The 22,038-nt window shown below is 39.7% G+C and overlaps 1 protein-coding gene across 2 annotated transcripts in view; it reads left to right on the top strand.

Moving 5' to 3' along the window:
• ARHGAP6 (Rho GTPase activating protein 6) overlaps positions 1-22,038 on the top strand; it is a 474,180-nt gene that overhangs the window by 198,445 nt on the left and 253,697 nt on the right. Inside the window, exon 1 of one of the 2 annotated variants that reach the window (XM_012784833.3) lies at positions 17,330-20,339. The exons of the other annotated variant lie outside the window; for it this stretch is intronic. Within the exon in view, the coding sequence (XP_012640287.1) occupies positions 20,292-20,339 (48 nt within the window). The 5' untranslated portion in view covers positions 17,330-20,291. Of the gene's footprint in view, positions 1-17,329; positions 20,340-22,038 lie in introns of those variants that run through there. 2 annotated transcript variants of the gene reach the window in all.

Genomic DNA, 22,038 nt, shown 5'->3' with positions numbered 1-22,038 from the left:
TTCATTTGTTTATGTATGATCTGTGGCTGCTTTTGTGCTATCAGGCAGAGTAGAGTAGTTGTGATAGAGACTATATGGCTTACAAAGCTTAAAATGTTATCTGTTTGGCACTTTACATAAAAATGTTGCCAACCTCTGTTCTATACAGATAATTCGGTGCAAAAATGGGCAAAAGACTTGAACAGACACTTTACAAAAGGGATATCCAAAGACCAATACACATATGAGTGGGTTATCCAACTCATTAGTCACCAAAAATAAATGTTAATTAAAACCACAGTGTAGAAAACTGCAGACCAATATCCCTCATGAATGTAGATGCAATAATCCTCAAAAATACTACCAAATTAAATTCAACAGCACATCAAAAAGATAATTCACCATGATCAAGTTGGTTTCATCCCAGGGATGCAAGCATGGTTCTATACATGCAAATCAATAAATGTGATTCACCACATAAACAAAATTAAAAACAAAGACCATATGATCATCTCAACAGATGTAGAAAAACATTCAATAAAATCCAGCATCCCTTCATGATAAAAACCTCCAACAAACTAGGCATAGAAGGAACATACCTCAAAATAATAAAAACCATATATGACAAACCCACAGCCAACATCATACTGAATGGGGAAAAGTTGAAAACAGTTCCTCTAAGAACTAGAACAAGACAAGGATGTCCACTATCACTACCTCTAGTCAACATAATACTGGAAGTCCTAGCCAGAGCAATTAGGCAAGAGAAAGAAATAAAGTGCATCTAGAACAGGAAAGAGGAGGTCAAACTATTCCTGTTTGCCAACAATATGTTCTTACATCTAGGAAATCCTAAAGATGCTACCAAAAGACTCATAGAATTGATAAATAAAGTCAATAAGGTCTCAGGCTATAAAATTAATATACATAAATCTGTAGCATTTCTATATACTAATAACAAATATATAGTCAAGCTGAGAGTCAAATCAAGAACTCAATACCATTTACAGTACCTGTGAAGAAAATAAAATATCTAGAAATGAACTTACCCAAGGAGGTGAAAGATCTCTACAAGGAGAACTACAAAACCCTGATGAAATAAATCATAGATGACACAAATAAATGGAAAAGCATCCTATGCTCATGGATTTGAAAAATCAGCATTGTTAAAATGTCCATACTACCCAAAGTGATTTACAGATTCAACACAATTCCATCAAAATACCAATGTCATTTTTCACATATCTAGAAAAAATAATTCTAAACTTCATATAGAACCAAAAAAGAGCCTGAATATTCAAAGCAATCCTAGGTGAAAAGAATAAATCTGGAGGCATCACATTATCTGACTTCAAATTAAACTGCAAGGCTATAGTAACCAAAATAGCATGGTACTAGTCTAAAGGTAGACACATAAACTGATGGAACAGAATAGAAATCCTAGAAATAAACCCATATAACTATCACCAACTGATCTTCAATGAAGCAGACAAAATGTACACTGGGGGAAAGATGCCCTATTCAATAAATAGTGCTGGAAAAACTGGATAGCCACATGCAGAAGAATGAAACTGGATCCCTATCTATCACCATATACCAAAATCAACTCAAGATGGATTAAAGACTTAAATGTAAGACCTTAAACCATAAAAATTCTAGAAGAAAACGTAGGAAAAACTTCTGGACATTGGCCTAGGCAAAAACAATATGACTAAGACCCCAAAAGCAAATACAGCAATAACAAAAATAAATACATGGGACTTAATTAAACTAAAAAGTTTATTCATAGCAAAGGAAATAATCTACAGAGTAAATACACAACCTTTGAAATGGGAGAAAATATTTGCAAACTATACCTCCAACAAAGGGCTAATATCTAGAGCAGAGGTCCTCAAATTTTTTAAGCAGGGGGCCAGTTTATTGTCCCTCAGACCATTGGAGGGCCAGACTGTAGTTTAAACAAAATTATGAACAAATTCCTATGCACACTGCACATATCTTATTTTGAAGTAAAAAAAAAAAAAAAACAAATGGGCAAAAACACCGGCATGTGGCCCTCAGGCCATAGTTTGAGGATGCCTGATCTAGAATCTACAAAGTACTCAAACAAATCAGCAAGAAAAAAACAAATAACTTCATCAAAAAGTTGACAAAAGACATAAACAGATTTCAAAAGAAGATAGACAAATGGACAAAAAACATATGTAAAAATGCTCACTAAACATCACTAATGATCAGGGAAATGCAAACGAAAACCACATGAGGTACCACCTTACTGTTGTCAGAATTGCCATTATTAAAAAGTCAAAAAACAATAGTTGTTGACATGGATGCAGTGAAAAAGGAACCTTTATACACTGTTGGTGGGAATGTAAACTAGTCCAACCTCTATGGAAAACAGTATGGAAAGTCCTCATAGAACTAAAAGTAGACCTACCATTCAATCCAGCAATCCCACTACTAGGTATCTACCCAAAGGAAAAGAAGTCATTTTATAAAAAAGACACTTGCACCCAAAAGGTTATTGCAGCAAAATTCACAATTACAAAGATATATAATCAACCTAAGTGTCTATCAACTGATAAGTGGAAAAAGGAAATGTGATATATATGTTTATATATATATATATATGTGATATATATATGTGATATATATATATATATATATCATGATACACATACACACATACTATGGAGTACTACTCATCCATAAAAAGGAATGAAATAGTGTCTTTGCAGCAACTAGGATGGAACTGGAGATCATTATCCTAAGTGAAGTATCTCAGGAATGGAAAAACAGACACCACATGTTCTCACTTATAAGTGGGAGTTAAATGAGGGATACAAACGATCATAAAGTAGGGTAATGGACATTGAAAACTAAGACGTGGGAGGGTGGGAGAGGGGTGAGGGATATAAATCTACCTGTCAGGTACAATTGTACACTATTCTGGTGACTGGTATGCTGAAAGCCTGACTTCAGCATTATACAATTCATCCATGTAATAGAAAACATTTGTACCCCCTAAATTTTTTGAAATTAAGAAAAAACAACAACAGTGCAATACTATTACTTGCTCATCATAATGGCTATAATAAAGAAAAAGAGAGATAACTGACAATATCAAGTATTGCATTATTATGGGGCAACTGGAATTCTCATGTATTACTGGTGGCAGTGTAGGTTGGTACAAAGACTTTTGAAAATGGTTGGGCAGTATCTCCTGAAGCAGAATCTGTGTAATCTCTGTGATGGAGCAGTTTCACACTCAGGTGTATACCCAACAGAAATGCCTTCATATATTCACTACAAGGCATGGACTAGAATGTTAATGTTGGACTATTTGTTAATAACCCTAAGCTGATATCAACCCAAAAGTCTATCAACAGTAGAAGTAGAAAAGGAAAACAATTGTAATTTATTCATACAATGGAGTACTTCTTGGCAATGAAGATGCCAAGAAGTACTTGTAGCAGGTAGTTGAACCTGCTACAACATGTAATAATTTTTTAATGTTTTTATTTATTTTTATTTCAGGATATTATGAGGGTACAAACATTTTGGTTACATTTTATGACTTTGCCTCACACACGCAAGGATTAGAGGCATGTCTTTCCCCTCTACAATACAACATGTAATATTGATGAAAGAAGCCAGACAAAAACGACTGTCTACTGCATGATTCTATTGACCTAAGATTCAGAAAAAGGCACAAAAAAATCCATGATGTTGGAAATCAGAATATGATTACTTTTAGGGGTAGAGCTTGGAAGGGGACTTTTCTTCATCTAGGTAGTCATTATACAGGGGTGTGCACTTTGACAAAATGCATTGAGTTGTGCACTTATGAGTTCAGCACTTTTCTGCTGACATATTATATTTCAATAAAGAGTTTCCCACAAAAAGGAAAAGAAAAGAAATAGACATCTCTTTAATGATAGAAACCTATTAGCACTGCTGTCAGCCAATTTTCTATTCAAAACGATGCCTGTGATTTGTCCCTCATAAAGCCACCACACTAGGCTACACAACAGCCCTGCCTTTTTGTTCGAGACTATGTTTGGATTCTGGTCTCAGTCACAAATGGAATACATTTTCTGTTTCCAGCTTTTTGCATTAGACTATATCCACCCCAACAGTCTGGCAGACTAGGTGGTCTTAGTTCCAAGTAGCCCATGGCAAGAATGAGAAGATTATATTCAAACTTCAGCAGATTAATCCACTGAGGAGACCACATGCCCCTGGGCTTTCTGGCCAAAGGAGAAAGCGAAGGCTGCAAAGACAGCTGAATGTAGAATTTATGCACCCTGAGAAAGCAATTTGGAAGAATTTTTCCCCCATTTCTGTTTAGTCTTAAGTTCGTGAAATTGGAAAGAGGCGCTGGAGACTGAGGGAGCTGTTTGTATGCAAAATGTTGTCTGCCTCAATTGCACTCTTGAATTTTGGCTGGCTGCCAGTCTTACATGGGGGGCTGAATAAAATGTGTACACTTCTCAGAAAAATCAATTTTAGATTTTACAAAGGGATTCAAGCATTATTCCTCCCAAGGGAGGAATTAAGGCAGTTTTTTAAGGAGAAGGTCAAAAGAAATAGCCAGTTCTTTTTAAAGAATCACCCAGACTTTTGGCTGACATATTGAGATACATCTTTCCCCTCTCATGGATGCAAGTGGGGAATCATAAAGGAAAGAAAAATAAAAAATGCTAAAAATGAATAAAAGGGATGTAATAATCCATGTATTAGGGCAATAGATGACCATTTTTTTTAAAAAGGACACTGCTATAAACTAAATTTAAATGACTGTAAATAAATCTACATATTCAATCCAAAAGTTCTGGTATATACATAAGATGCACGTTTTTATGTTTCATAATTATCTAAATCTTTCATTTAAAAATATAACATCATTTTATGTATCTTACTAAGACTATATGTGTGTATATATTATTACATATATATGTTGTGTATATATATTTTAAATACATATGTGTAGACATTCATGAGATTTTTTTAAATTATCATGCTTCAAATGACAAAAAAAAAAAATCAGCTGGCAAGGGATGAGAAGAAACTACAGCTGACTGTTTGTAAGAACCTTGGAACATTTAGATGATAGTGATGTGGCCTCCCAGGTCTGGTGTAGCACCTCAAAGGACCATTTCTTAAAGAAATCCAAATATTAGTTTAAGAGAAAACACAGAAAATTGCATGACTCACATTTTTGTGGAAATTAAGATCTGTCAGTAGAAGGTGAAGTGACACCCACCCAGCTGCTTCAGCCCCTGCGCTTGGGTTACTACTTCTTCCCAGGGGGCTCCTCCTTAGGGAAATGACTTTCCTGTTCCTCCTCCTTTCCTCTTAGCAGCCCCAGAAGGAGAGTGGAGTTGGGAGACTGGAGGTGTTAGAACAAGGGTACCCTTGCCAAGCTCCTGTGGTTAGAGGCTAACTGGGCTTCTTGCTTTGTGGGCCAAAGCATTGGGAGAGCCTTGTCTTAGAAGAAGCAGATTATTCTGCCCTTTGGTGGCCCTTCACTATGGAACCATCAAGAAGTTAGTTCTCAGTGTCTGATAACAGATTTGAACAGGGGTGAGTATGTGAAGCCGGGATTCACAGTTATCAAAGCACAGCCTTTTCAAAGGGTTTTGAATGGATTGCACTTGCACCAAATTAGAAAGCCCTGCCTCCTAAACTCTGTGTAGACCAATGTGTGGTTGGGAAGTACCTCTGTTCTTTGTGCCACATTTACCTGTTGCTTGTACTTAATTCTTTCGTGGGAGGCCTTTTAATGTATTTATTCTATAACCCAATGGCAACCCTGAGATTGGATGGCATCCCTGTGATTTCCCATGGACTGTCCTTTTCTGGAGAAATGGTTTATTCTTTCCTAAGGGCCAGAATTCTGATTTTAAAAAGTTTTGCTTTTGAAATACTACATCACGGTTTCCTGATGAGAATCTCGAGCCATCTGCAATGTTCAACATCTGGGCACAGCAGTCAAGTTTGGGCCCAAGGAGTAATTCTGTTGGAAAAATTACCAGGTTCCTCCAAGCAGTAATCATTGCTATTGTGATTGATTCCAGTTGAGATTCTTTCTCAACTTGCTGGTGCTGTAACCACCAAGGCTGATTGTTTGCATCTTTTGGAATCATATTGAATAACAGCGTTGAATAAATATTTCTCAAATGGTTGCTGTATGGTAGACATGGGACTGGGCTCTGGGGGTAAAAAGGTGAATATGACAGCCCTGTCTTTCAAGAGAACAGTGTTTTGTGAGGCAGCAGACAAGATGAGCATCCTAATAGAAGTACCAACAGGAAGCTAGCAGAGATAGCTAGTGGAAGGTGGTGAGGCGGGTCCGGAAATGTCCCTCCAGGAAATCCAGGGAGACTATTGGGAGTGATAGGTGACAGATTTGGTAGGGGGAAAAGGGCATTACAGGCGGTGGGAAATGTTTCCTTGAAAACAAAGGAATGATGTTCCATGTGTGACCAAGAATTTCAAAGGGCATCTCCCCTGGCGAGAAGCCGAGAAGGCGGGTGGCTGCATTTTGGAATGTTCAGAGTGTGGAGAGGATACTATGTGTACCATTCTAGGTGCAGAAAATAGGTTGGATTTCTGAATACCTCCTAGAATCTCAACTAGTCTGAAAATTTTACGTACACAAGTACTTATCTATACAGTATGACATAACCCAGAAGTCACAGCATATTGAAAAGTTTATACTGTAAAAATAAATAACAATTGGAGTTCACTTCCTCTGAGTGGCCTAGAATTTTTAAGACAAAACAGAATCATAGAAAGGCCAAATATAGACATGGGTGTTTTAGAAGCTTCTGTTCTTCTGGGCTCAGAGCTTGTGGCATGTTGTGTAATTGAATCTGGACAGATGGGTGCAAGCTCACTTCAACTCTAGAGTGAGGGATACCAAGTAACAAACATGTGTCCAAAGGTAGGATTAACCTTGCAAGGCAAGTGAGAGTACGAGGGAAGCTTTGCTTTCAATGACACTTAGAAAACACCGATCAGCAAGAGGTAAATACTTCATCAAATGCTTTGAGAATAGTAAATACAAACACAACGAGGGAACATTGTTTTTTGGTTATGATTTATATAGCTCTAGAAGAAATGGGGGGTGGAGGTGCTTCCTACAGACAAAATGAATCTCAAATACATTTACCTGAAGCTTCTAGAAATAATATAAATGTGTCTCTAAAAGCTCAGATACATATAGCAGCAGAATCTGATTTGGAAGTCTGCCTGACCTAAACAGGCTGGTTTCTTTTTGGCAAGTTGTCCGTCTGCTTTCAAGCTATAAATGAAACAAAATAATTGAGATGTTAATAGAATTGAATACATGGAAGATATATTTTTTCTCGGGAATTGTAAAACTTCAGGAGGGAAAAGATGAAAGCCAAAACTAGAGAAAAGATCAAAGGAAACAAAGTGCGACTTCAGTTTTCTGAATCAGGGCGGGGGTAGGGGACAGTGAAGATTTTCTGTAAAAGTCCAGATACTTTAGGTTTTTTGGGCCATGTGGTCTCTGTGGTGACTACTCACCTCTGCTGGTGTAGCAAGAAAGTAGCCATAGACAAATACGTAAACGAATGGGTATGACTGTGTTTGTTCCAAGGACACTTTATTTATGGATGTTAAAATTTGAATTTCATGTCATTTTCACATGTCATGAAATATTCTTTTGATTTTTCCCAACCACTTAAAAACGTAAAAACCAATCTTACCCCCCCCCCCCGTGCCAGATCTGAGACAATTACCTTGCCACCAGTTTGTTCTTTCAGAGACTCCTGGTTAAAAAGCAACATGCTTTCCTTTTGAAGTTTTTGTAAATGTATTGAATGATGATTTTCCTCCTTGGTATTTTCCAAGTATTTTTCTTGAATACTTTGTGCTCCTGTAACACTTTCTAACATCAGTTGTCATGCATTTATTAAGCACTCACCATGAACTGAAATGCTGGGGACACACGTCAGAGGAAAAGAAAATATTAGCAATAGAAAGTGGTACAGAAGCTCCTCTATTTATGGAATTTCAACTCGTGCACTTTCATAGATACAAACAAAACCATACTCTGGAGCAAAGCCCTCTGGCTCTCTCCTCACCACCAAAATATGCGTCAAGAGGCTCCGGGAGCTCTTTTTGTTCTGCCTTTAAAAAAATTCTCATTTTTCATTGTATTGAATATTTGCTGTCTTTCTGCTAGGTGTTGAGGAATTTTGCCATTAACCCCATTTTAGGTGATAATCTCAGAGGACATGAGAAAAGAAAGTGCTAGTAACAAGTAGCAGAAAGAAAGGCAAGATAAAAACAATTTTTTTTAATTGAAATAGGTCAGAAAAACTGTTGCAAATCCTTTGGCAGGAAGAATGATTTTGAGGACAAAGACCCCATCATGCCATCTGAGAGAGGTTCTGTACCTATGTGATAACAGCAAACATTAAAATAGAGCTTATATGTGCCTGGCACTGTTTAAATGATTACATGATTGTGTGTGTGTGTGTGTGTGTGTGTGTGTGTGTGTGCGCACTAATTTAATCTCCACCTCCAAAAAAGTATTAATCAGCAAATGAGGTCAAAACAGAAAAATTTGAAGTGTGTGGCTTGCGAATCAGCACCTTAGGCCTATTTGTGCTAATCCAGGAGAAGGAATCACATCTGATGAGTATACTCAGTCATGGATAGTTTTTTGGGTTTGCAGTTTTTGGAATCTTCCCAACCTTAAAGTAAGTGGCAAAGTAGCAATGCTATTTTGGGGTGCCATTAGGGATGCTGAAGCTGGTAAGGCATTCCCTATAGTGCTTGTGGACAGGGTACCCACTTCAGAAGATTTTCAGTGTATGAAATGAAACAGGTCTAATGTGGGCAAAGATGCCGGATAAAGTACTTATCAGTAAGGAGGGGAATAAGGCAGATTGTATAAAACCTGGGAAGATGGATTCATACTTTACCCTGGTGAAAATATATCTAGAGGCTGCAAGTTTCTACCCTATTCAGGACCTCTGGACATAGGAACAGAATCATAAAAAGTCTTTAGAGCGTAACAAGTTTTCAACCAAAAAGTGTAGTGGAAAGCAATATGGAGATACCTTAAAGCGATACAAATAGATCTACCATTTGACCCAGCAATTCCACTACTGGGCATCTACCCAAAAGATCAAAAGTCACTTTATGAAAAAGACACCTGCACTCGAATGTTTATAGCAGCACAATTCACAATTGCGAGGTTGTGGAAACAACCCAAGTGCCCATCAATTCATGAGTGGATTAATAAAATGTGGTATATGTATACCATGCAGTACTATTTAGCTTTAAGAAACAATGGTGATATAGCACCTCTTGTATTTTCCTGGATAGAGCTGGAACCCATTCTACTAAGTGAAGTGTCTCAAGAATGGAAAAAACAAGCACCACATGGACTCGCCAGCAAATTGGTATTAACTGATCAACACCTCAGTGGACATATAGGAATAACATTTATTGGGTGTCGGGCAGGTGGGAAGGGGGCGGAGGGGATGGGTATATACAAACATAATGAGTGAGATGTGCAATGTTTGGGGGATGGTCACGCTTGAAGCTCTGACTCGAAGGGGGAGGGGGGCATGGGCAATATATGTAACCTTAAAACTTATACCCCCATAATATGCTAAAATAAAAAAAATAAAAATAAAAAATAAACTGAAAAATGTAACTTCAATTGCAAAAAAACAAAAAAACAACAACAAAAATAAGTGTAGTGGATGCTGTTGGTGCTCTGCCCAGAATATCCCAAGTCTTTTACCGGTTCTGAGTGCCTGTCCCATTCCCCAGCTTCTGTGTGGTTTGCTTCTAATGACCAACATCTGTGAACGTCTTCAGAGGACTTCCTGTGGGGTTTTGGAGTAGGTTACCTATACTCACAAAGAGCAGGAAGTACCTGGGAGTTTACATCACCCTGGGGCATCCCATAGCCCATGACTGGCAGGTGTGAAAATATTAAAGCTCAGATCCTTTGACTAAGCTGGGACAAACTCTGATATGTAATTTACACTCCAGAGCTCCCCTCAAGATCAGGCTGAGACTAGGACTTCCTTAGAAATCATACCCTTACTTACTTTCCTTTACTTCTCTACCATGTTATGCCCACAACTTACCAGTTTCTCTTGGGAACAGGTTCTTAATAAATCACTTGCACATCAATCCTCATCTTAGTATAATGATGGGGAACTCTACCTAAAGCAACAGGCAACTATATTATTAAGAGAAAGAAATAGCACAAGCCCTTGAGTTCAGTTAGCATTGAAAAACTGGATGAAAGAATGGACTGAACGAATCAATAGAAGCCAGTCTTTAGCCTTGTGCTACTCATGTTGTAGTTAGGGAAACAGGAAGGAGCTAAAATGTTGAAACACTGACTATTACATTTTAAAGGTGGAGGTCCTATAGTGAAACTGCCCACATAGTGCAGCCTCTCCAGATGATGGCAATCAGGCTCAGCTTAAATATGGCCAGAGGAGAAGATATCACCACCTCCTGAAACAGCTGCCCTCCTTCTCTTGCACCCATTACATTTATTATAAAGTCCTTTCTTTCTTCCCTTCCTCCCTTCCTTTCCTCCTTCCTTTCCTGCCTCCCTCCTTCTCTTCCTCCTTCTCTCCCTCCCTCCCTCCCTCCCTCCTTCCTTCCTTCCTTCCTTCCTTCCTTCCTTCCTTCCTTCCTCCCTTCCTTCATTCCCTCCTTTCCTCTTTATGGAGACAGAATTCACATGCCATACAATTCACTCATTTAAAGTGAACAATTCAATGGTTTTTAGCATATTCAAAATTGTGCAACCATCACTACAATCAATTTTAAAATATTTTCATAACTCAAAAAAGAAACACTGTACCCTTTAGCTATCACTCTCTCAAATTATTAACCCCCCATCCTACCAGTCCTAGGCAATCATGTATCTACTCTTGGTATCTGTAGATTTGCTTATTCTAGACATTTCATATACATGGAATCATATAATGTGTAGTCTTTTGTGAATGACTTCTTTCAGTTAGCATACATTTTTCAAGGTTCATCCATATTGTATCTTGTAACAGTACTTCATTCCTTTCTATAGCCAATTAATCTTCCATTGTATGGATATACCACATTTTGTTTATCCATTCATCAGTTGATGGATATTTGGATTGTTGCCACCTTTTGGCTATTTTGAATAATTCTGTGAACATTTGTGTACAACTTTTTGTGGACATGTTTTCATTTCTCTTGGTTATATGCCTAGGAGTAGAACCACTAGGTCAGATATAGAGAGTTCTTTATTATGTTCAGCCAAAATCTCAATCTTTATAACTCCCACCCTTGGTTCTTATCCAACCTTCTGGAGAAAAATGGACAAGACTTTCCTTTCTTATGCATGACATTCTTTCAAATCATTTATCATCTTCATGTACTCTTTCAACTTTCACAGACTGAACATCTTCTGTTCTTTCAATCATTTCACTGCAAAAATGGGACTTACAGAAATGCAAACTGATAGCTTTGAAGTTGTCACATTATCTATTATGATGTACAAAACAGCTTTCTTTTGTTCCAAATCTCAGACTTTCCCATCAGCAACAGCGAACTAGTGGCTTATAACATTATTTTGCCAAGATGGGAGACAACAAATTATTTTCTGGGGAAGGCTTTTCAATAGACTCTGAAGGGATTTTCCCTTTGGAAAATCGAAAGTACAATAATTTGTGCAATTTACATACACATTTGTCATTTCTTGACATGTTAATGTGAGAAAAAAGAATTCTATGGTTTTGAAAAATAAAATTTAATGGAAATCAGTTTATCTTAAGAGCTTTGAAAGAAGTCCTGTATAGCATTCTTTTTACTCTTAGTCATGAAGACAGTGGGGAGAAAACTTGACAAAAACCAAAGGAAAGTGTAGCAAGTTACTTAGCAGGCTCTGAGTTGTGCTAAACTGGGCCAAATATTACGTTCATTTCTTCTTCAATAGCTATGAATGGATCTGATTCTTGCTTGTGAGTTACACACTGTAGGGATAGTTTCTACCTTCCAACATTAAATCCAGAGCTCAGGATGGCTTCTGGCATCATCTCATGCTAGCTGTATGACCTTGGACCTGTATAACCTCAGCCTGTCTAGCATTAATTTCTGCATCTTACTACCATTGCATCAGTGGTTCTCAAACTGTGTTGTACTTGACAACTATCAAGGGATCTTGCCAAAAATGTCAATCCTGTGGAGTGCTTCAAGGGATTCTGATTCAGTGTGTTTGGGAGAGGTCCTCAGAATCTACTTTTAAAACCCACCCCAAATGATGCTGATGCTCATGATCCTGAAGACCATACTTTCAGAAACACTGATTAGCCATTCCCTTTGGTTCTCTTTCCTCTTGTTTTGTCTTCTTCTGAAAGGGAAAATAAATTTTAAAATGTTTCCAGGTAATATATTTTTATCTTTTTATCTGTGCTGTGTGCATGAATGTGAAGAAAGATGACAGCCAAAGTTGAAATAATGAAAAAGTCCTAGTCTAATGCTTAGATTCTGATTGATTAGAATTATTTTGACCAGAACAATTTTATCCATAAATTAGGGTTTCTCAACCTCAGCACTGTTCATGTTTGGGTCCAGATCATTCTTTCCTCTGTGTGTGGGGGACTTCCTGTGCATCATAGGATGTTGAGCAGCATCTCTGATCTCTATCTACTAGCAGTAGCAGCTTCCCTTTCCTCTTAGTTACAATAACCAAAAATACCTCCAGATATTGCCAAACATGCCCTGAGGGACAAATCTGGCCCTGATTGAGAACCACCTTCATAAAACATGTTCCCAAAGGAAAAAAAAAACAATTAAGAAATTAAGCTTGGAGCAATTTTCTTTGGTTGGTTCTCATTATTACAGCAAAGCAAAGAAGGCCCTAAACTATTGGTGCTTTATGTATCAAGCATTCTTTGGGGATATGAAGCACCCTGGATATTCTCTCTAGTTTGTTCGATTAATGGGATACAGACAGGTTAAATGACTTGGCAGGAAAAGGGAATTCTGTTTTATTCTCCCCATTTTATTATACTCCTGACAACAAATTCTTAACATTTGCCTTATGTGTTCTGCTCCCCATCATAATCACACAATAGATTAATTGAGGGGAGGCACCAATATATGAAATTGCTTCGAAACTTCCAGGCACCACAGTAATAATAGGTGCCATCATTAATACTACTGCTGAGCCTCTGAAACCTGGAGTTTTGGGGGGTTATATCATTGGTGTCTTTGAGTAACTAGTCAAGTGTTCCAGAGGACTCCATAGCTGTCAGTTTTGATCACACAAATGGCCAATTTTTACCCAATATTTTAGCCTTCTAACAATATGCCATGTTGAGTGGAAACCTGCTTACATACAAGTCCCAGAGCTCACCCCTACTGTTTTGCTCTGGGGAACTTTATCCTTGTTTTCTTAGATGGTACAAGACCCACTTCACTGAAAGAAAATGTGTTGTTGGTGTGAGATGTACTTCTAAGTGGAAATCATTAAAGGATGAATTTCTTTTGTCTATGAAAGCTTTCTCAACCCTGGCACTCTTGACATTTGGGACCAGATCATTGTTGTAAAGTCTATCCAGTGCAATGTAGGATGTTTAGCAGCATCACTGGATACAGTTGATACCTTTCCCCGGTTTGACAGCCAAAGATAGCTCCAGATATTGCCAAGTGTCCCCTTGGTGGCAAAATCATCCCCAGTTGAGAACCACTGGCCTAAGAGATATGCATGGGGCACTGGCAATCTAGTGAATGGATCTAACTTATCAAAAAGAGTTTCTACTTTGGAACATATTAGAATGGCATGCAAAGAGATTTGGCTCCAACTTCCATTTACGTTTCAACTCCATTTATAAGATGTGTAAAACGAGTTAATTTCCCTCATGAATAAAATGGAGATAATCGTATTTCCTGGCATTTTGTTCTAAGGATTCAGATTTGCTGTTTGCAAAGCATCTTGTTGAACAAAGGGCCCATGATATAAGTGCTCAATAAATAGAGGAATTGTTATCATTTCAAACAATAATTCTAGTACCTGCAGTGTTGGTGTTGTCATGGGCATTCTGCAGGCTTTAGACACTTGAAACACCATGCAGACAAAAGGAGGTGGTTATGACTGGAAGGGTGAAGGCCATAGACTAACATTAGATTATGAATACAAAAGAAAAGTTGGTTTTGATTCTCAAACTGTTATTTGGAAAGTCATAGCTGAACGGATTGTGGCCTCTCCTTTTTGCCTAATGACCCTTGAATAGAACATTTATTTAGGAAACATCTCTCTATAGGTTCTTTTTAAGGACACTGTCCTTGGCTTCCTGTTACTGAGTAGCAATTCTTCAGTGAAAATATCAAAGTGAGAAGAACAGGACAAACCAATGATACCAAATGGAACATACTGTAATAGTCAGTTTATCCTCACCCATCCTCACTAATCTTCTTTCCCTGTATTCCCTGATCATCACATTCTCAGCTCTAGTTGATGCATAACTTTGTGATATTCTTTGTACTAGGGACTGAGGCCAAAGGTGATAGTAGTAGGCTGTGCCAGGGTATTCTCCTCCCTCTTCCCTGTCTCTTCTATGCTCTTCAGGCATCATTTTTGGGACCACCAGAAATTCTTCATTCACTAGTCTTTGGCCCAGATCTGTCATTGGGCTGGGAATTGCCTCTCTAACTTACTTGGAAGAAGGAATGTAGCCCTTCATTTTTCATGGGATCCCTTCTATCTCCATATCCTTGGTAGGGAGGAAAGGAAGGGAAGAAATTATGGCTGTAGAGCAAAATGATAATTCCCAAAGTGGCACATATGTTTACAGTTGTGGTGCTAAGATTCTCCCCCACCCAGTATGTTAAACCTCTGCCTAATGAAATGTCCTTCCTCAAAAGCATAGCCAGTGTATTCATTGCTCCTGTATGTAGGTATCCATTGCTAATGCCAGGGCCCCCAGAAGGGCTGTACGTCCTTCTTCACTTACATGAGACACATGATTTCAGACAAGGAAGGTCCTAAGCTATGCCCTCAGCTCTCCTTCCTGATCCTGGAATTTGATTTTCTTAATTTCATCTTTGTCGCCCTATGAAAAAACCTAAAAGAGAGACAACTCTAAACTACATTCAGTCTTTATATAAACTATGTTCAGTCTATTTATATGATAGTGTAAATAAAGATTTTAATTAATACAATCAGTCTGGAAAATTGTTGGGCATTGTCCAATAATGTTGAAAGTATGCATGCCTATGACCCAGCAGTTCTATTTTCAAGTTTTCATCCTATAAAAATACATGCACATGTGCACAAGGAGATATGTATAATGATGTCCAGGCAGTGTGGTTTCCAGTAGTCCAAAATTGGAAAGGACACAAATGTCCATCAGCAGTTAAAAAGATAAATAGTGGTAAACACATACAATGGAATACTAGACAGCAGTGGGAATGAACAAATGACAGCTAGATATGGCAACATGAATGAACCTTAAAACTATAATATTGAGCAAAAGAAGCCAGCTATAATAAAAATATATTTATGAATCCATTTATATAAGGTTAGAAAACAGGCAACATGAAACTCTAATATTTATGGATGTGTAACCTCCTAAAAAGCAGTGTTTCTCAACCAGGAATGATTTCTGACATACTTGAACCAGTATGCCTTCTGACATACTTGAAGAACATTTGGCAACATCTGAAGACAATTTTGGTTATCATAATTGTCAGAGGGGGAATAATACTGGCATCTGGTGGGTAGAGGCCAAGGATGCTGCTAAACATCCTAGATGCACGCAACAGGCTCCACCACAAAGAATGATTATTCCCTAAATGTCAACAGTGCTGGAGTTGAGAAACCCTGCTATAAAAAGGAAGGGAGGAAGTAAAATTGGTCAAAGATAGGACAGTGTCTGACACTGGGAAGGGGGAAGAACACAGGGGCCTGGGTACTAGCAGTACTTGAGTCCTTGATCTCAGTGATTAGATGGGTGAGTGTTTTATAATAATTCATTAAACTGTACATTACATGTTATCAATTTTTCTATTTCAAAACTTTAAAAAAATACTCTAGAAGCTAGATTAACAGGACAGTAGTATGGCAGAGTGTAGGTACTAGATTGTGGGGAGGAGGTTCCCCATCCAAGAGGGTCTCAAAGCCACTCTGTTAACAATGGTAAGGCTGGGCTTCCTAGAAGGGCCTCATTCTCCAATTCGAGGTGGGTTTTAACGCTCAGATGGAATATCATCCCCTTGAAATTCTGAAGTTGAATTGCTTCCACAGATTTAGGTGAAATTTTTCTGAAAAAATTAATCACCCTTGAGTTGGCACTAAATGTGGAAAAATTTAAGTCAACCTATAGGCAGGCAGCATAAATGCAAACAAGAATTTTAATTTAAATGCTCTGGCAGAAAGATCAGCATTCAGTCCTGGAAATGCTGTAACTTTGAGGGACAAGAAGACATGGAAATTCTACTGTTAGCATGAATGTTTTCTCTTAAAGGTGATGTTAGTAGAGCAACTTGTGGAGATTATTTTTAAGTTCTCTCTGGGAGGAAATGATAAACATCAGAGAAATTTATTTTACAAAAAGACTAACCCAAAGAGAACATTAGCTAAACAGGCTCTTAACCAACAAATTGGATGATCTTTAGCCTCCAGAAGTTTTATGTGCTTCATACTCCCTTTTTATCTCCCTCCATCACCCCAAAAGATCAAACCTGAATTTTGAAACCACAAGCCATGTTAACATAATTCAATTGACCTAGAACAATACTTGTGCATAGTAAGCACTTAAAAATATTTATTTAATAAGTGACCAAGTGAATATATAAAATAATATAGGAAGGATACACGGAAGTAGAGATGTGCAAATAAGAAATTTTGATTAAAGCTATGTTTAAAATATACCTTGAAATATATTTAAGTAGAAATAATATGTGGAATTCAAATTAAGATTGAACAGAACTCTTAGAGTTCTGCACAATCTTCTAGGTCCCTTGTTAAGCCTTGATTCTTGAACAAATGGACTAAGAATTGAGGGGGTGGATGATTCATTCTGAGGTGAATTTAAGAGTCTTACAGCATGAACTGATAATTTCTTTTCTTATATGCTTTACCCTATCTCACAAAACCATTCAAACACAGAAAAAATTGCACTTGAAAATTTTATTCTGATTTAACAATGACAACTTAGCAAGAAATACACTAGAACAGCAGTCGCAAACCTTTTTGACACCAGGGATCATTTTCATAGAAGATAATATTTCCACAGACTGAGGACGGGCGGGGGTGGGGGGGATGGTTTCAGGATGACTCAAACGTATTACATTTATTGTGTACTTTATTTCTATTATTATTACATTTATTATTATTACATTGTCACGTATAATGAAATAATTATACAACTCACCATAGGTTGGGGACTCCTGTACTAGAAGGCAGAAGTTATTCCCAAAATGTAAATACACAATTTGGGAATGATGGATTACTTTTGGCTTCCAATAATATCATTTAGTGATTTAATATATTTTTCAAAGGTAGAACACAAACAAAATCTAATATGACCCAGTTTTACAAGGTGACTTACTCAGGGGTAATGATCAAAAGACTATGGTTAAGATTTTTAAAACCCAGGGACCCACCTCATATTGTTTAAATATATTAATAATTAAACAGTCTTTATAGGGAAAGGGATTTTAAACTTCAGAGGCTTAATGGTGAGTATGACAGAAGAAAAAGTCCTAAGGCTGGAGAGTTCATCTTTTTGAATAGACCACAGTAAAGCTGAAGTCTCTAAACTAGAGCCTGTCAAAGTCATTAAATCTCATTTGTGTACACATGTCCCCCTTAGGCTGCCCTGACTGCAATTCCCAGAAAGATGCCGGATGGTAAAGCTCATACTGGTTCTCTGCCTTATTCTAAGGATCTTTGATGCCTTTGCTCTAAAGGTTGCTTTCAGCAGTAGAACAGAGTGAAAGTAAAGAGGAGACTTTAGTGTGTCATTTTTCCCCCTCTGCCTGGACATGTCACAGATCAGGGAAGGCCTCCAAGATGAGTGAGAACAGAATGCTCTGTTCTCCCACATAGCAGAGGAAAGGAGACCTGGGCAGGGCAAGCTGCAGAGAAAATGAGAGACTTGAGCAAATAGTTGAGTTTCTCTTAAGACAGCCAACACTCTGTCTGGAAGTTCCTATTTTTGGCAGCAGATTGATTTTAAATTTATTTTTATTTTTTACTGCAGTATAAAATACACATAGTGAAGGGTGTAAATTGCATCAATCAGAACTGTGCTGCTCAGTGAATGTTTACATATGGGTGTACTACAGCAGCCGACATACATAACAAGATATAGGCCATTTCCAGCACCCTAGAAGGTTCCCATGTACCCCTTCCCCGTCAGTACCACCTGCACACCTACCTTGGTAACCACTATCATGACTTTTATCACCATGGATCACATTTGCCTATTGCACTTCAACATTTGAATTTCAGTTGCAGAATAAATAAATGGAATCATACAGTATGTACTCTTGTGTCTGATTTTTTTCTATCAACATGATGTTTGTGAGATTAATCCATGTTGTTGTGTCACTGGTAATATTTCCCTTTTTATTGCTGAGTAGTATTCCATTGTATGCATACAACACAGTTGGTTTGTCATGCACTAGTTGATAAATATTTGGATTGTTTTTATTTGGCATGATTATGCCTAAACATAATATGAACATTCTTTTATACAATGAGGCTATTTTTAGTCATTTCTCTATATAGCTAGGAGTGGAATTGTTAGGTCAGAGGGTAAGCATATGATCAGCTTTAGTAGATATAACTATATAGTTTCCCAGGAAAATGAACTGTCATGGGATTATCTAATGGTATATTCCCCTTAAAATATATATGCCAGTGGGAAGTCTGTTCAACTAAATGGTAAGGGCTCAAACATAGGGACCACATCCTATTGTCATCCTCCCTACCCCTACACAAAGCAGATGGAGGGTCACTCAGTGAGTTCAGTACAGTGGGACCCTGACAAATTGGCACAAGCCACTCCAAAACCCATCTTCCACCTTATAGCCACATCTTGGATTGATTGATTCAGGAGTCTGGAGTCTCCACTCTGGCCTTAGACCCTGCCTTTGTCTGGACTCAGCTTGTGGGAGGCTATACATAAATTACAGAATGCCAGGGCTGGGGAGGGAACTTAATGATCTTCTACAAGGTGTTTTAAAGTGCAGGTTTCCATGAGGAGATTTCAGAGCAGAGGCCAGTTTTAGGCGTTATTGTGAATCTCCAGTGTGCGCTAAAAATGATTTGGTTTGCTAGGCAGTTTGTAGTTAGAATGTACCTTTCTTCTATTTCCAATCCTTGCAATGTCGTTTTCCGATTTGCACTAAGACACAGAAAGCAGCGCTTCAACGCCCTCTTCCCTGCAGGTTATACTCAGATCCACTCTGGCTCCAAAGCCAGCCCTCATGTCCTAGCAGATTCTCCAGGACTCTCCCCTCCAGCGGGGTTCCCCAGGCATGCCTGGGTCCTGCAAGCTCTCTGGGACTAAGTTCCCCCTAAGTGACCAGGCCAGGCCAGCATCCAGCCCAGCCTCTTCCCCTCAGCAGTGTTCCTAGGCAGCATTACTCGGTCCCTCTCCCCTCGCAGTCCTGCCCTCTCCAAGGGTCCCCGCGTTTGAGATTCTCCCAAAGGAAGGCTTTCCTAAAACTGAAACTCTGCGGTCCCCAGAAGACGGTTCCGAATCGCCTTCCAGCTTCAGGCCCACACCTCCTTCAAAGTTAGAGAAAGTCTCTCTTTCTTGGAAACCCGAGCTGAGCTCGCCTTCTGGCTGGTGTTGAAGGCTTTAGCAGTCCCAGCCTCAGCAGCCAGGGTCCCACGGGCCTGGGGAGGGGCAGGGTGGCAGGAGGCAGGAGTGCCTGCTGGACCAACACCTGTCGTGGGCGTGCTCAGTCTCTTCAGCCCCCATAGCTGTTGGCGGCAGCCGCAACAGGGACCAGCCAGGAGCGGAAGGAATTAAACGCCCGCCCATCGCATCAGACTCCGCCGCTCCCTCCTCCTCCTCCTCCCCCCTCCCGCTTCGCCGACGCCGCCGCCTCCTCCTCGCGGTCCCCACCGGCTCCGCGGCAGGACGCTCTGCCAGGAGCGCTCTGCACAGCGCTCGGCACGCACGGAGCAGGGCTCTCGCCCGAGGGCTGCCCCGGGATGGCGGTGAAGTAGGGGGGCTACGGAGAAACGCTGTGACCCCAGCTGCGCCCGACGGCCCGCCGCTCCTCCCTGCGGCGACATGGGGGACCCGGCACACCGTGCCGAGAAGCCCCGGCTACACTACGCGGTGAGTGTCCCAGCGTGCGCATAGGCGACAGGGGGCGCCTCTTGGTTAGCCTGGAAGGGGATAGTGCTGGGGTGATGGGATTCGCGAATCTCCAGAGGTCCTCGGTTGGGGTGGGGGGTAGGTTGCCGGGTGCGTAACCCCAAAGTGCCACCTGCTCAGGAACTCAGTTGTAGTCCCCTAGAAAGGGAGCTCCCAACCCCAGAGTCCTCGTCCCTTTGCCCTTCGTCCTGGTCACTGCGTCTGGGGCCAGGGGCCAAATTCTGCCGCCGCTTCACTGACCAGGACTGAAGAATTGCGCTCCTGGGGCTGGAGCCTTCGGTCAGATATGTTGAAAGGACAGGAGTAGAACTGGACAGGAGGCAGGGCTGCTTCGTGATCTGAGTGTGTGACGAGTGGGCTTGCTGGAGAAATGCTACAGGGAGCGTTGGGGTGCAGCCGCTTTGCTCTTTGGAAACCGGGTGCGCCTTTTCCTCCAAGTTTGTAGTGGGACAGAATGTTGCACATGATCATTAATGTTGCACATTAACACAAGAGAATGCCATAGGGTCTTCTGGCAGACCGTCCCCTTCCCTCATGGTGGCCTCTCTTCTTCCTGTTGACTCAAATATTCCACAAATATTTATTGGGAGCCTACTATGTGCCAGGCACTGCCCTTAGCACTGCAGGTATGCAGAGAACACAATAGACATAAAGCTCATGGGGTTTGCCTTCTTTGAAAGGGATTCAAGATTTCAAGGTTCAAGGTTAATGGACTGACCAAATCCACATACTAGATTAAGTTTATTTTTTGAGAGAAAGGGAAGAAAGAAAGAAAAGAAGAAAAAAAAAAGAGAAAGTTGTTTCTGAGGAATGAGTACTACTTATGAAGATTGTGAATGCCCCCTCCAGGAAGGGGACAGGCAGCAGGTTTAGCTTACTCTACTCTTTGGACATTTATTTTCCACTTGTAAGATTCTGTCACCTGCTAGTTTACTGAGTTTTCCTTGACAGAGATTAGACATTGTGACTGCCAACTTTAAAAATTTTGGAGAGAAGTAGGCAGATCGTTGACAAGACTCATCAGTATTTTTAAGAAGGCAAAGACAGTTATCTGTCTGGAATTTGTGTCCTCCGAATCCACTCCTCACATCTAATTTTTTTTTTTTTTTTTCGAGAAAGGAGTTGAGGTGGATAGGAGTGGTAGCCTTAGAGATGCCACAGTTGGCCCAGTTGGTTTCTAATGTGGTGCAGCCTGGCTGCTCCATGATCAACAGCAGGGTCATTGGGCAAATTGTGTGCCTCTTCGACTTCATTTTCCTCTGCTGGAAAGATGAGGGCCTGAATTAGGAAATAGTTAAGATCTCTTCCCAGGCAAACATTCCAAGAACCTGTGACAGCTCTTTCTCTGATTTTTCTATAGTTACTTGCCTTGAAATGCCTAGTGAGACACTTGTAAGTTACTAGTGCTTGTTCATTTCTTTGGAGACACTAGCAGCTCCAGGATCTGCCTTTTAAAGTGGTATTAAGGGTAACCAGTTTTCAGCAGAGATTGTTTTGCACTGAAGGAGGTAGAGTCTGTGCTCATTGTGCCCACTTGACATCTTCACCCCAACACCTTTTCCCAGATTTTGAACTATGTGCTGGTGCCCCTTTGATTTGTGATCTAAGGGCTCTTTATGCCCATTTATAAGAGTGGGGGCAGGGTAGGAAAGGTGAGAAC

The sequence above is a fragment of the Microcebus murinus genome, chromosome X, assembly GCF_040939455.1.
Source record: "Microcebus murinus isolate Inina chromosome X, M.murinus_Inina_mat1.0, whole genome shotgun sequence".
Classification (NCBI taxonomy): Eukaryota; Metazoa; Chordata; class Mammalia; order Primates; family Cheirogaleidae; genus Microcebus; species Microcebus murinus.
This window is presented reverse-complemented; position numbering and strand designations above follow the sequence as displayed.